Raw genomic sequence first — 16,391 nt, 5'->3', positions numbered from 1 at the left:
AATGTACAGCCTCATTCACATGAAATAACTCAGGACTTGCAGAGGCATTGAGTCTCTACCAAATATTGGTATACTTCCACAAGCACAGTGTCTCAATGAGGACAAGCTTTTGCTGGCCTCCCTCTGTCAGATTTTGAATTCCTGCTCCAAAGAATGAGGAGGCTAAATAGCCACATAAAGTGGCTGCAAGAATATTTAACACTGACACAACCCCTTTCCCCCTTCTCCCCCCAACCTTGACTGAATTACTTCTGCAGATGTCTTCCAGGAAAAAAGCAGACACTCTGAATTCAGCCTGAATAGTTAAGCTAAACACCATTCTAAAAGYTGTGTGTTAGGCAGGAATTACCTTACTACTATTTAGGGCTACCTTAAATACAGCTGTCAAGACAGAAAACTGAGGCTTAGCATGACAGACTTCACTCATCCTTATCAGAAAGAAAAGCAGGAGCTSTGTTAATTTTATTTACAGAACTTGGTATTCTGTGGCAGAACAACTAATGGTACCTCTTATTGCAAATGTGACCTGATGCTCTATGTGACAATAATTAGCATCATCTGTTCATAACATAAATAGCCCAAATCCCTCAACAAGGCACCTCCTGTCTCGCTGCTCAAAGCTTACCTGAGCTAGGCTCATCTAGAATTCTCCCGTCATTACTGATCTAGACGAAACCATAACTGCGGACAAGTACTTACTGCCCCTGTGACAAGATGAACCCTGTTAGATGCTTGTGTCTAGGAGACAAAGCCAGTAGGTGTGCGGTAAGTCAATGTTTAAGCCATTGAAAGAGATCTTGCAACGTGTTGATAACGACCACTTAACCACACAAAGAGCTGGAAGAAAGTTCTTGGTTAGGCCCTACTTGGAACTAAATGGATTTGGGTTCAACTCCTGATGTGGCATTGGTGCCTTCATCTCTCCACACTAGTCTCAAGTATGTGAAATGCTTTTTCCTCGTACAGGGTTTTTGCGAGTGTGTTAGCGCTGCACTACTTGCAGTCTACTGTTGTTCYGAGGCAGGGGTGGAAAAGAAGTCTGGACTCTACTTTTTTTTTCCAGATGATGAGCATTTAGGGTATTTGTAGGCAGCCCCTCAAATTTTCAATGTCAAACAATGCAGCACCTATAACTGAGGAGGAAATATCATGCTGTGCTTCTTGGGGTCTAGGTTTTTCCACCCTACAAGGCTTGCTTTTAAAGGGTGTTTTCTCTTTTAATCCATTATTTTACTACCCTGAGGGACTGAGTCCAGACTCCCGCTTTGCTCCCTGGGAAGCACGACAGAGGGACAGCAGGGCTCGCTACATGGAGCAGCTGCTCCTACCTTCCCTGGACTGCCTCCAAAGCCCACAGAAGTAATACTTTTCCACTGATTCCCATAGAAGCTGGATCAGCCCTCTAATGTTTGTTGATACTTCTTGGTTGTGGAAACACTGCTACAGAAACTAAGTAATGATGGCAATTCAGAGGAAACAAAGCTTTCTGCAGTGGGGGAAAGTCAAGTCTCACTGCAGATTCTCCCTCATAAGAACTTCTGTTCAAGGCCTGGGAACAGCTAAGGCTAAGCCTGTTCTTCAAGAGATAGAAGCAAGCTACCTTCTCACCCTTCCCTCAGTCAGTCTGTGTTTTGAAACCTTCATTTTCAAGGTGCTCAGTGCTGTCTCTGGGTCAGGAGCAGCTCCGTTAAGCTGGTGCCTCCGTAGCAGATTATCAGCTCTAAAGACAAGAAAAACTGCTGAAGTAGCAGCACCAGCCAGCAGTAATTCACACTGGAACAAAATATTACCCAAACATCAACCTCCTCCTGTTCCCCAGGGACATTGCATTTGTTTAGGGTATGGGGCAAGGTTATTTAGTCTGGCATTTTGTGGAGTCCTAAATTAAATAACCTTGGTTATGGAAAGTTAAAGATTATTAATTCTTCAGCTTTGCAAATAATTCAAGGAAATTTCCATCTGACTCGGAACTAAGGCTCACCTTTATACGACTTTTCTCCTGTGGATTTTGATTTGTTTTTTTGTTCATCTTCCAAGAATGCTAAATTAGATTTTCTTTCAGAAACTGTCTGCTTCTAGTTCCTGTCCACTGCATGCATGCAGGATCTCCTCTGTACAAACTCCCATAGCGACCCAGTACCTCCATGCTCTCATGTATGCCTCTTCTAGCCTTCTTACGGAACAGCTGAAAGTCAGTAACCCAGGCAGTTTGCTAACTTAATGCAAGAGCCAAGTTTGATTCCTGTTTGGCCTATGTGCTACAACTTTTATCGGGATGCTAGCCTTTCTCCTCCAAGAGCCTTAAATCCAATTGGGAACTAGAGGACATCATCCTATGTTCTAAGCTTCATGCAGACGTTTTTCTCTAGAAGTTGACATTCAGCTTAAAAATTTACTTTGTTCTGTTCTCCAAATACAATGGTGGCATCTCTAACACCATTCCTAGGACTGCCCAGAAGCTGATCACGGAGGTGCAATTGGATTATGCCTTACAAAGYAGACCTATGTGCAAAACAACTCTCACTGGATTAATGCTGTGCGTCCTATATTTGCAGCTATCCTGGGAACTTTTYTGTTTTCCTGAGCAGAACAGCTTGGGATTTGAGAGCACTTTTGCAATCAAGCAGGTTCAAARTACTGTGAAATATTACATAAAATCTGCCTTTAGAATATCATAAAAATGCAGAGCCCAAAGCTCTTGGAGTTRCCTATTAAAGTGAACATGGTGTTCTTGGAATTGCACAACAGTTTAAATACTCTGAACACATGATGATGTCAATCTGCCCATGCTTGAAACTATTTCAACACCTGTCTTTCCAATCCATTCTGCCTCACTATCTACAAAACACAAAAGCATTTTAACCTTCAGTAACAGCAACTTGTATTAATAGGAAAGAACAGAAAATGGCATTGCACAATCAAGCTTCAATGTGTTAATCATGGACATGTTTCCTTAAGCCTCCTCTGACTTCTGCTCTTTGCCATTGTATTCTCCCTGCTGTTTTGAACAGCACAACTGCCAGCTACCTCCTGTGTAGAACCTAGAAACAGCATCTAAAGTGGTGATGTATTTGGCTGTGAAAGTCGCTCATTTCTGTTAAGTTCCTTCTATTTGCAGCCAGTCACCATTCATAGTGCAGCACTGGGACACAAAGTAATACCTTCAGCATCAGAATGTGCAACCAAGTTACTCAACTTGATGGTATTACAATTTTCACAGCTTGCAAGAAGGGATTTCTGGGTAAGCTTTTGGCAACTGAAGAAAYGCTGTAAAATGAGCCATGCATTACTATTTTAGGTGATTAAAAAATCTTTCAGGTATATGTGCAGTATGAGTTGATATGTAAAATACAGTACCTTAAATTGGTCCTGCTGATACAGAGGCTTTATTCAGCTAGRTCTAGAGACCTCCTACAGGTAAATTATGATATTCTTCATACTCTTAAGGTCCTAAATTCCTCTAGGTGCGTTTTGCATTTTTCCATGGGTCTCTCTCCCCCCTCATCTAGTCTGCTAGTGTGCTCCACAGCTGATGCTTACCGTACTATTCAGGGCAGTAAGTAACTACCCATGACTTTTTGCATTAATATATATCGGAGGTGACTTAACTGTAGAGGAATTAAGTGACCTTAGCAATGTTTTGGCATGAAAAACTTGCAGCAGAATGATATAACAATATATTTTGATGGGTTATTTGTAGAGGAGCACAGATTAGGAAATCAGAAGAGGTAATGATCCTTTCTCAGCTTAGGTTTCACTGTGCCTGCTCTTGCAACCAGGACAATATGGGAAGTGTTGCATGATCATTCCCTTAGAGCCCTAAAAGTCTGCTGAACCATACACAAGACCTGTTCAAACTATACAAATATTTCCTAAAACACAGGTTCCTATCTCCCTCTCAATATGCACTGAATACTATGTGGAGTTCAGTTGTTCATGTTATGGTGGTGCTGAGTCAAAGCACAAGTCTTTCATGCTAGTTCCCAAATAAAAGAATAATGAAGAAAGCAGTCCTATTAAGCACGTTTATAATAGAGATAGTCTTTTTTTTTTTTTTTTCCAATACCAAGTCAGAAACTGCAAAAATACATCCCAGAGGAATTACCAAAGTGATACTGAATATGCTTGGTGTGGCTGGTGAGAAATAGACTGGTTTAGTTACATGGAATGTTAATGAAAGAGGATTCATGCATCAGATGTACTTATCTGAGATTATGGTGTGGCACTGAACGTTCATGAAATGCAAGACTGCAACTTCCTTCCTTAGCCAGTGCTTGCCCTTATTTCAGTGAGATAAGATCGCTCTTAGGAAGAGAACAGTAGTCAGCTGGTGCTTCCAGGACAGCTTGACGTCTCCCTTCTAATGCACGTGAACCATCCAGTCTGGTTACTCCCTTTCAAGCAAAAATTGAGCCTGGATTGCTTTTTGYACCAGTACTCTTCATGTCCTTCCACAACAGGTTATTAATGAATCCTCCTTCTATCACCACTTAATAAAGAGAACTTTTATTTAAACTTCTCTCATATCAAATCATAAAAGGAAGATTTCTCTCTGTTCAATTTCCATTCTTTTCCTTCCATGGCAAATTCATGTTCATTAGTATATAGCTGTATCTTCACAGCCCTGTGACCAAGTATGTCATTAATCCCAAAATCATCACTAGAACATGGTATATGAATATATAAATAAACCCAGTAAGCTGGGTTCTGGATGAAGCTGTGTCTTGCTGCCTTTAACCTTTCTGCCTACAGAAGCAGGTGTTCTGCTTTCAAGCTTATGCATCTATATGAGAAACTTGCTGTGCTCCTGATTTTGCCATTTGATCAGCATAGCAAATGTAAATGGAAGGACTGGGCCACATCTGCAGTTACACTTGTTGGGATATAAATTACAAGGGCTCTTTATCCTCGAGCTTTAGTGAATTTGTTGACTGTGGACAGGAAGCAAGGAGACTTCTTTCTTCAGCTGCTTCCTGCAGCAAGGAGCATGATGGTTGCATGGATAAAGCATAGCAAAGACAGGTGGGCAGCCCACTTCATTCCCCGTTTTGTAAATAAGCTTGCTTTGCCAGATCCTCAGCTAGGGTAGGCAGGCATGCACTGCCAGAATGAGTTTTTTAAAAAAAAAAAAAAGAAAGAAAGAGTCACTGAAGGACATATTTAGAAATAAATAAGCACATCGATGTCCTTCTCTAGTTCTCTTTTATAATCTCTTGTGACTTACAATGCTGCATGTAGATAAAGGCCAAGTTTTCTTAATTGAAGACAAGTTTCTTAAAATTTTATGTTCTGGCAATAGATCTAGCAGATACAGACTTGTGGGACAAACTCATGCTATGGATTGCTATTAAATTATTTCATGTTGGAATTTAACTTGGAGCAGGACCAGTTCCAGTGTATGTAACCACAAACATCCAATTGGGTTAAGCAGTAGGGCTTGGCCTCACAGAATCTGCCACTGAGTTTGGTTAATACAAAGTATTTGCTTTGGCATTGCAACTCCATGCCCCTTTTTTGCAGGGTGTTGGTGGTGGGTTTTTTCTTCCTGCTCCCCAGGGGTATTCTGCATTCTTCTGTGGTGACTCTTCAATGTATTTCTATTTATTTTCCAGCACTATTCTACTGAAGAAATAAATAGCCCACTCTGAATTTTTGGCTTTTACTTTCTCGCACTTTCCTGCCCTGAATATAGGACATGAAGTTCTCACTTGCAAGGCTCTTCAGGGGTACAGGTCAATGGCTGTGCAGGTCAGAAAAAGATCATTGTAGACAGCGTTGTATAACAGGCTTCATCCATTGACAGGAGTGGGATTTTTGTCTCCCATGGCAGTCACAGTTATAAGCAACTGGGCCTTGCTATCTCAGTAGATGAGAAGGAGCCCTCTAGAGTAGAGCTGTCCAGATTTATGGTGGATTCTTTTATAGTTATATAAATTTTATTTAAAGTAAATATTTATAGTCTATTTTACAGTTTATATATTAAAGGCTAGATGGCAAATACATTTTATAGCATCATATGAAGGAGGGAAAGGATGTGGAAACAAGCTCCTTTTATGCCTGTGGTCATGTAGGTCAAAATGAAAGTAAACCCTGCTGAATAAACAGGTAAAAATAGGATTGTTAATTTTCCTTAAATATATTTTAATGGAAAAAAATGTTAGTGCTTCATTTCCCTGTCAATAATTAATAGCAGTAGACAAGCAATAAAGGATCGTAAGGGAGATGGGGCCCACATGCTGTGTAATACCATCTGCCTGGAGGCCATCCAGGCTAGGTCTCGGCAAGCCTGGCCCAGAGGAAAAAAACAGAGGAAGAAGCTTTGGTAATTCCTGTAAAGCATCTCTGCTGCTGTGCCAGTTTGTGTATAGCAGGCTCCTCCTTTCTCTTCTGCCTGAATATGAGTAAGAACTTCTTCACTGTGAGAGTGATGGAGCACTGGAACAGGTTGCCCAGAGAGGTTGCAGAGTCTCCTTCTCTGGAGATATTCAAAACCCRCCTGGATGCAACCCTGTCTAACATGCCTTAGGTGACCATGCTTGAGCAAGGGGGTTGTACTAGATGATCTCCAGAGGTCCCTTCCAACCTCAACCATTCTGTGGTTCTTTGCCTCAGTTTTCYATATCTACCACTGGAGGGTAGCCCTAGTGGCATGCCTTGCGTGATGGCATTTGTTGCCACAGTACTTCGGAAGCCTGAAGTGCCATTCAAGTGCTGAACAAATTCCCTCCCCAGGACAGCAGATCCTGTGCACTCCCCAGTTGCATCCTTCCAGCTTGAAAACTTTTCAAGCCACTTATCTAAGCACTTTCCCTATGGTAATGCATCTCTGCCCCAGGCTCCTGCTCTCAGTCCTCTGCAACATCCTTTCTGCTAACCTCCAGATGGCAGGAGCCAAACAACCTGCAAATGTTGAGAGCTTTGTGTGTTTTCAAAACCAGGTTTGATGTTTTCAACATACTCGCTCATTTTTCTGTGCTCAGACTACTGCCTAACATTTCTGGAAAGGCAGTCAGCCACTCCAGCCAATTTCTATGGCATTTTAAAGCTGCACACATGTTTAATATATCTACTATTTCCTTCCCTTGGGTATGAAACTTCTCTTGCAATTCATCTTTTCATACTGTATCCGCAGAATGAGTTATCTACAGTGTCACTAGCATAATATATGGTATTTCCTAACATATACATGGTAAATACATTAGAAACTTTAACAGCTGCAGACTAACTCCAGCAGAGTGAATGCTGTTTCCCACTACCTGGTGGGAAACAATCATAAAGAATACTTTTCCCATTCAAAATTACGAAAAGGTGATAGAAACGGATGCATTCCCCCTTCTCAGTTATTTCTCTGATTCCAGGAGGAAGTATGAGTCAATGAAATCAAGGGAGCTGGTTTAATCTGAGACAAGTAGAAAGAAATGCTACTTCAAAGAGCAGGCCAAATTCAGATATGGTGAATAATCATGTAACATTGTCACAGATGTGAAGTTAGCGCTCCTACTGAAAGCCAGCTCCAAAGAGCACAGAAGTCAGTACTTCCTCTCAAATCTGAGGGGCTTTTGGAGGAGCTGCTGTGCCCACTGGAGTGATGAAGAGAAGCTGGCAGGTGGGACATGAAGGGTGCCTGACAAGTGGCTTCTTCCATGCTTCTAACTCCTGTCTCTGTAGCAGCAGTATAAAATACTGCCAGTAATGCTGAGCAAACACTGAGCTGGAATAAAAGCAGCAAATTGATTAAGAAGCTATAGTTTCCTTGCCCACTGGCATCCCATGTCAGTTTTTCCAACTCTCCTGCTCCCYCTAGAATTGGAGAGCCTGCCAGGAGTGCATTAATAGGGTACAAACACCTCCATTCAACAGCTTGCCATGGCAGTCCTATAACCACAGCTCAACTAAAAACTAAACCATTTTGTTCATCTTCCCACTTTTATGTAGTGTTGGTTTTAATATGCTTCCATTTACAGCAACCAAAAATAAGTATGTAAAAGGCCTAAGGGGGGCACAAAGATAGATGCAGAAAAAGAAAGTTTACTTGGGAAATATAGATGCTATATGATTCTTCTGCTCTGCTATGAAATCAAAATAGATTAATTTACCCAATTCTATGARTGAGACTATCTGTGTAAAGAAATACATGGCTTCCCATTTAACCTGCATGAATCTGACTCCTCACAATGACTGTCTGGAGGAGTCACAGCTCGGAGCACCCACAAAGTCCAATGCAGGGAATAGTTTCTAGGACAACAGGACCACTTCAGAGCAGCTGCTCTTTGCCACATCACACCCCTGCTGTCAGTTGAGTTAATCTGGCTCTTACAGTACCTTTAAAATTCACTGGCAATGTGAGTAAAGTGTAACAAAGGAGCTGGTGATTTGAAATGGATGGGAGGAAGCAAAGTGAGGGGGCAAAAGAAGCAGCTGTAAATGCAAAGTATGTATGTTGAGAACACAGTAGAAGAGATTCCAGCATGCACAGCCTTAGGAGAACAGGTATTGGRGCTGGGAAGAGGAGAGGAAAGGGTTACAGATGAGAACTGGAGCAAAAAAAGTATTTGCAAGGTAGGTAGGGATTCCAGATACCTGGGGTGGGGGGAAAGGATAAAAATCTGACAATGATCATTTATGAAAAGAATCATTAGGGCTAGCAGCAGCCTGGGACATACCACTGCAGTCAGTGACCCCATGAGGGCATTGCAGACTACCTGACAAAACACGGCAACACTTCACAGTAACCAGGCAAAGAGTTCTTGGGACTCCACCAGGAAGCTAAGCTTGTCTGATATCTTTTGCAAATGACTACTGGAGACGAAAGTAGGTAGGATGGCTATTTTATCAAGRCAAGCACTGCAGGGGGTAGCTGAGAGAAAGCTGTACAGCGCACACAAATCTTGAATCCTGGCATTCCTTCCCCAGTAATCAAACAGCAGGCTATATTTAGGCTAAATATAGCCCAACCTAAACAGAAACAAAAGAACAGCAGGACTAGGCTTAGCTCTAACAGCTGCCACCAGCTGCTCAGAGGGGATGCAGGTACAGTCAGTGTCAGATATAGTTAAATGAGATGGAACAGGGAACATAGCTATGCTTCAGTGAACAATGTTGGCATTTGGCTGGAGAATTTCTGCATTTTATTATTTCATGGTTAGCCATGAAGAAAGATTGAACATTGAGCAAATGAGAATGAATGCTGTCTATACCAGTGGCCAGGCTATGGTGAACCATGGGCACACGAGCAGAGGAAAGGCAGGAGGGAACAGATACAAGTGGAGAATCTTGCCATTAAGGGCAAGTGCTGCTTTATGTAGTCCAAACTCTTACTGTCCAGTCTCTTCAGTTTTAGTATTAACAAGACAAATGCAGTTTTGATAAAGTCCAAGAAAGGCCGATTTTTTCATGTAGCTGATGGCTAAAAGCCTGTATCTATGTGCGATAATCCCAACGGGGGGTTCTCTGTGTAGCATGCTGTGGGTGCCTACAGGCAGCGCTGATCCCAGGAGGTTTGGGCAGCATGCTGCCTGCCCACTCCCATGAGCCATGACCATGCATGTTGGGACACCCACAACAACCCCTGCCCTTGTCAGCCCAGCAGGACCACACATTTGTGGGCAACAGTGACCCGTTTGATCCGTGAACCCAGGGCTCTCCCTCCATTCAGGGATCTATGCTACCCACTGGACAGAAGTGCAGAAAAGTCATGTCACTGCAAACGGTTGCTTGCAATATTACATGCTGCAGAGGGACATGTTTGCATGTCAGCTGGACCAGGAACTGTCAGAAAAGCTCACCCAAAGTGGTCTAATGKTTTTTACATTCCTACTGGTACATATATGCACACTCACAGTACCTTCAGTGAACCTGTCCTTGAATGAACAGCTAGAGACTATAAAGAGTGGGACTCTTYAATGAGCACTTTTCCAAAAAATAGGAGAGGACAATTAATACAGTAGGTGTTGAACTTGATCACTGAACAATTGTTTACTCATCTGTTTATCATTACCGTTCTTAAAAAAAAAAAATCAATCTAGTCCATCAGAGTAAAAGAAACCAGACTCTCCTTCCACATACTTTCTGGATTTCAGAGGCACCTTATTACAGTAAGCCCCCCTAGATGCATCTGTTGGGGCAACAGGGACTTCAAAGCTTTTCTGGTAGCTTTCTCTGCCTTACTAGCAGAGCTGAGAGCTTGAGGACTAATCACTCCTTAATAACTCATGTTTCCTCCCCAAAAATCCCTGAAATGAAACTAGTGGTAAAGAACATCTGATCAGGGATTTGTGAGGTAGAAAATCACTTTGAAATGGGCATCTTTCCCAGTAACATGTACATTTTTTTGAAAAAAAAAAAAAGGCTGAATTCTGCTTTATTCCCCACACACCCAGACCTCAGACTGGGCCATGGTCTCTGATAGTGTATTTCAGACTTATCTGCAAATAGTGAAAACAAAACAGATTTGTTGTAGGCCTCTCTGGCTTGGCTGTTGCTCAAATTTTTCTGCAGGAACTTTCGAGCTCACATTTCTTTCTCCCAGGTAAGTTCCCCCATCCTTGGTTAGACAGAGAAAATAGCGTAAGCCAACAGATGTGAAAGTCCTGAGCAAACACAAATTTGTAACTACTGCTAGAATGACTGGGACTAGTAAGAGCTTTGCTTCTGTGACAGAGAGGCTCTTTGCAGGATGATACCCACCAATGCCACTTTACAGATCATCCCCATGTACCAGCCCCAGGAACCGAGTTGGATCAAAAGGTGACAAYAGCCCTGTGCCTTTGTGCATCTGGTAGCATAAGAAAAGGATACGTTTAATTGCCTTGAAGCAGGTATGTATTTACCAGGGGTTGCTATGGGGGCTTCAGCACCTTCCATCCTCTGCAAGCACCAGCAGAAATTACACATCCTTCTGTGTCACATGCCATAGCTGCTGTCCTTCCAGACAGATGAGAGCTTCATCTGTCCTGGCTGCAAGAGCCATACATGCTAATTCAGGAACTTGGAATAGGCAGCTTGGCACATACAGAGCAAAAAGRCAGGTTGAATAGCACAGGCCACAGCTGGACATTCTCTTTTTTGGCCAAAATATAAAGGCTCCTAAGCAGAGGTATTTTGAGCATTCATAGTCAACTGAGTTATGAGTCGGAAAAGCATCAGCCATGCAGTGCTATCCTGTACGTGCCCATCTTTTCTCTTTCTGGTTCATGCATTTTCACTTCTCTTTAGCTTTCTGGGCACATATTGTACCTTGTGATGGCATGGGAAAAATGAGGTCTTTAAGTCTTTACTAATTGTTACTACTGTATTTTTTTAAAAAAAGCTATTTAGGAAATCCTAGCTTTTGTTACTATAGGAATGAAGCTGCAGGATTCCAACTGAAGAGCAAATTAAACAGCATTGTATAAGTAATTTGTGTATTTTAATTTTTCCAAGCTCCTCTTGGACATAAAGAAAAGGACTCTGAAAGCTCTCCTCCCCTCAGTGCCACTTGACACTAGCTCAAATGTGCAGCCCTGCTGTCTAGAGTAGGACTCAGCAACGTCTCTTCCCACCAATGTAACGCCTCTTCTTTTTCCTGAGTGAAGCAGCAGCAAAGTGCTCCTTGGCTCAGGCAGAGCTCCTCATCTGTTTTCTTTTTTTCCAGCTAGTTTAAAGCAATGTTTATGCAATGTTTATATGCTAAGGACTAGGAGAATAGAGCATCCAGTCTGCCATGCAGGAGTGGGTTAGGATGCTTGTACCTGATGAGCTTGCTCAAGAGAAAGTGGAGGTGGCCAGTGATTTACTACCCAGTGCAATTTTGAAGCAAGTGCCTGAAGCAACTTTTAATTGCCCCTTTCTGAGTTGGTTTGCTCCTCTTTTTCTATTCAAAAGGTTTAGGTCTACATTAGGTAAAAACAGGACAGGTGATTCAACTAGCATTTCTGCTGGCCTGTGGCAACAGAGAAGGGAAAATGGAAAACAGGGGAGGGGCAAGGAAGGAGATGAGCAAAAAGCTGACACTCAGATCTGCTCTACTTGCATGTTTGGTTCTTAAGTCTTTGAACCATAAAAAACCTGGTAAGCAGTTCAAAAACAGAAAAAAAGKTTTGCTTTCCCTGACTTACCTCTTCTCTGAGAGGCTATTACAACTCTGACTTGTGAACAGTGGTATGGTTTTTCATCTCAGGTTTGAGTGCGCTTTGGATTAATCAGAAGGGACTACTTAGTAGAGAAAGGAAGCAGCTTGCACCCAGTTAAACAGATGTCTAGCATCAAAGACAAGATTAGTTGTTAATCAACTCTCAGTAATGGCAAAAACAAACTGTCAAAAAGTAGCAGCAAGAATTCCACTTTCATAGTGTGTAGGTGACAGCTATAATTCTCCAAATGTCCTGTCCCAGCACAAGCACTGTCCTTCAGTGCTTCATTCACTGATCCAACGTGCTGGTTAGAAATAGGAAGAGGACACTTTCCAGGATATTACAGTATGTGTCTGTAACTTCACAGATGCTTTGAGGTGGTGAAGCCACTTAAAGATTAAGAACCTAATGTCTGGCTCTTCCTCAGTAAATGAAGATGAGCCAAGAAAGCAAGCCAGTGACCATATTTTGGCATGACTTTCTGGCAATTACAGTGGCCTTATTTATCACCCTGTGTCTCCTTTTCTTCATATGTATCTAGTCTGCTCCAGCACTCTGCCTTGCATTCTTGCTCCTAGAGTCTGGCTTATCTTCTAGCTGTCTGGCCAAGCCTACTCTTGCAATATATGGTCAGAGGATCCYGTCTCAGCAACATATGACAAACCAGTCACACTGTGATAGAAAATGCCAAGGYGCACTCTAAAAACCTACTATCAACACTAATCTAAAGTGGTACTTATCCACAAAATCCAGCTATCTGGAGATTATTTTGTGTCCAGCTCTGCTTTTAGCAAATGTGTAATGGCACTTCCACTAATGCTACTGTTGGCTACRGGCAATTACGTGTTTTCTGACTCCATTTCCCGTTATTTCTCTGACATTGACTGCATTTTTGAAACTGGAACTTTTCATAGGAACATACAAGAGGGCTTTCCAAAAGCAAGATAGAAATTCTGGGAGGCAGTTGCTGTTCCTATAATAATAATTAGATAATTATTATTATCCAATTATAATATTTGGATTATATATTAGGATAATAATCGGGAGTCTTTCCCCCCTTCTTACATTCACTTTTTGTGCTGCCTACTTATTTGAACCTTTGTTTCCACACAGATTCACATGCCTGGTCACAGTCARTCAGAGGGGACCTTAGATATTTTATGCAATATTCCTATGCATCCCACCCCCCTGCCCCAATATAAAAGGGAATGGACTTTGAAGAACTGTGATCCTTTCCTCGGCTTTTCATTAAAAGGATCTCCCACCCRGATTCAAGACTACAGGAGGAAATTATCACCATTAAAATTTTAGAGTAGTGAAATCTACAAAAAGGATGCGATGGGTAAAAAGGACTCTCGTGGATCCTGTGCTGATGAGCCATTTTAATTGAGCACTTCACCGGTGGTTTTATATTTTTAAATATAGTCTCAGGTGATTAGAAATATTGGGGCAGGGGGAGTCTTTAATTGAGTCAATTCTACTGCAGATGTTTCAGCATATCCTGGAACATAATTTGCATTGTCTTTGTATAAACAGTATAATCTCTAATGACATCTGCATCACATACACCTTTTTTCCTGAAGGCTGACAGAGCTACTTCACTAATAGTTTCTGGTAAGATACTTTTATAAATAACAGGATCCAAGTTAGCTAAACAACAATAACAGCCATTTATGGGGCCGAATCTTGGCACTTTTATATTAAAAGTGACTTCAGGAAAACTGATCTTGTTGACAGCAGCTGGGAGTCCAGCCTAGCACTCTCAAAAGCAAAGTCTGTCCCCTGGCTTATGTCGCACAGGCTTCCATAAATAAAGGTATCTCACAACTCCAAACTGGTAAAGGAGTGTGATTTGACTGAATCTCCTTACTTCCTCATCCTTGTGGTACAAGGACGTATTATGAAGGTCCTTGAGCTGTCAAGTTTGTGCTGCACCACAGAGCTACTCGAGAGAGCTTGCATTCCCAACACTGCACTCATTTGTCTGACCAACAGATAGGATGCCTATAGAAGTGGATTTTTAACATTCATGCTTCCCCCTTGTGTTTCTCCTGTGTGAATTTACCAGACTTCATTCATTTCTCAGAATCTCTCTCTAAATGCAAACTTTACACATCATAAATCTTCCTAGTTTCCTGATAAATAGAAAAATCCAAGAGAACACTGAAACCTTTTGCATTGCTGAGCCTAAAATTTCCCATCAAARTCAACAATTACAACTATCAATACTTATCAGAGTAAGTCCAATATTTAACAAGGGATCTGATCTTAGAGGTATAGGGAAAAACATCTAACCTAGCACAAGCTGTGAAGGGACAAGCCAAATAACACTAATTCTGTTTGTTCAAGGAAAAATGGGAGTAATCCTGTCACTGACTTCATGAGAAGTGTGACTGAGTTGGGGAGGTAGGGGGATTTATTTATTTATTTATTTTAAGTAAGTCCTTTTATTTTGGAGAACCTGGAGAAAATTGTGTAGAAAACAAGGAACAGAGAGCTCCTGGCATTATCCTGTCTTCTTTGAGGGGAATAAAGTCCCAGCTGCCCTTTTGCACAAAGAGTTTGTCTGGGCAGTGCAACACAGAGGGAGCAGGAAGTTACCTGATGACAAGCAGAAGAAAAATCAGCCAACAAACATACCTGACTTGCCCACGCCAGCTCGACCAAAGATTGCCAGTTTCACTTCCGCGCTCTTAGCCATGCTGGAGGAACAGAGTGTCGACAGATTCACGGGCTTCTCAAACCTGAGGCAGAAGAATCGTTCCCAGCTCCTGTCTTCAGCTTCACCATGTCATGGTGACGCCAATCCAGAACCTAGGGGAGAACACCGCGAGGATGGAGCAGCAAGCAGCCAGGCTTTCCCAGAAAGTGCTTTTTCTCTTTAAGCATTGCCATAACCCCACTGACACTTCTGGCACTGTTCAGGCAAAACRTACCTTAAGCTTTCTAGTGCTTGCTCTTACTTTCACACTGGCACCAAAACACCAAAAAAGGTACTTCCTCAAAATACTCAAAATATTTGTCACACAGCTCCCTATAAGGTTCCTCATTCTTTTTTTTTTCCTTTAAGCTGAGATTCCTTATATTTACTACCTTTGCCTTAACTTTGATTAATTAGTTTTTGCAGAATGTATTTAAAAGCCACGACTATTCAGTAATAATGCCTACACATCCTTCCCCAAGTCATGCAATTTCAGAAATGTCTCAACTACGCAGCTGCAGTTGCTTAAAAATCTCTAAGCACTCATACCTTACCCATTCTACTAAAAAAAAAAAAAAAAAAAGAATCTGCACCTAGAAGTTCTCTAGTCTTTTTAAGCTGGCTCAGCTTATATATATATATTTATATATAAGTATTCAGCAAAGCATGGTATTGGAAAAGGATGCCAGACATTCTGGCAGTGTAGTTTTAACAGGTAACATGGGAATTATCTATATTCACAGCTTTGCTGCATGACCTTGAACAAGTCACTTAACACTTCTATGCTTTGATTTCTCTACCTGGACAGTAAACTATGATATTGCTTRCCTTTGTAAAATGCTTTAAGATCCTGGGTGAAAAATGGCAACTGTGATGATGATGATAATCCCTAGTCCTGAGTAAAAACCTCAAAAATTTAGTTGCTGTTTAAAAAAGGGTAGAACTTTACTTGTGAATGCTACCTGTTATGAAGGTTGCCATTACCCTAAAACATCCATTTCAGTCAAATTCTAACACTGACATGTGAACTTCTGGGTTATTATTAACTGCAAAATACATTTCAAACATTTCTTCAAACAAAAGCTCAGGGATTTTCTCTATGGAAAGATATACTGTAAAAAGAGTAACTAGACCTTATGTAGTGAACGGTTACTAATATACCTCTGAGATTCTTGTGATCCCGTGGCTTATTTTGTGTAAGGAATATCAGATCATACTCACCTTGGGCGAACGGACAGAAATGCCAAGTGCTTTAGGAGCAGTTTCATCTAACGGGGGTCACCGGCATCTCCCTCCGACGAAAGGCCACCGCTGCCTCCCGCCTGCAACCCACCGAGGCGGCGCAGCTGGCCGGCAACGAGCCCGGCTGCACCGACACCACCCCTCCGCGCCCGCGGAGCCGGGCGGAGATGCTACATATATATATGGATATTTGGAGAGATTCACATGCGCCTCCCCGTACTCCGCTCGGGCTCCGCTCTCCCGGCGGCGTCCTGGCAGGTGCCGCCCACCGCGGCGGGGGAGGCGCCGGCGGCCGCCCCCCTCCGCGCCTTCCCACTCGCCCCCCTCCCCGCGCCCGC

The 16,391-nt window shown here is 42.2% G+C and overlaps 1 protein-coding gene across 1 annotated transcript in view; it reads right to left on the bottom strand.

Annotated features, from left to right (window-relative positions):
- The window catches only part of RERG (RAS like estrogen regulated growth inhibitor), a 106,916-nt gene extending 90,601 nt beyond the window's left edge, over positions 1-16,315 (bottom strand). The window contains exons 1-2 of the mRNA XM_085324034.1: positions 16,033-16,315; positions 14,751-14,924 (exon numbers count right to left, since the gene is read on the bottom strand). Of these exons, the coding sequence (XP_085180160.1) occupies positions 14,751-14,811 (61 nt within the window). The 5' untranslated portion in view covers positions 14,812-14,924; positions 16,033-16,315. The remainder of the gene's footprint in view (positions 1-14,750; positions 14,925-16,032) is intronic.
- Positions 16,316-16,391: the final 76 nt, after the last annotated feature.

This window comes from Rhea americana, unplaced genomic scaffold (genome assembly GCF_003343005.1).
Source record: "Rhea americana isolate MKP2758 unplaced genomic scaffold, rheAme1 scaffold_9, whole genome shotgun sequence".
Taxonomy (NCBI): domain Eukaryota; kingdom Metazoa; phylum Chordata; class Aves; order Rheiformes; family Rheidae; genus Rhea; species Rhea americana.
This window is presented reverse-complemented; position numbering and strand designations above follow the sequence as displayed.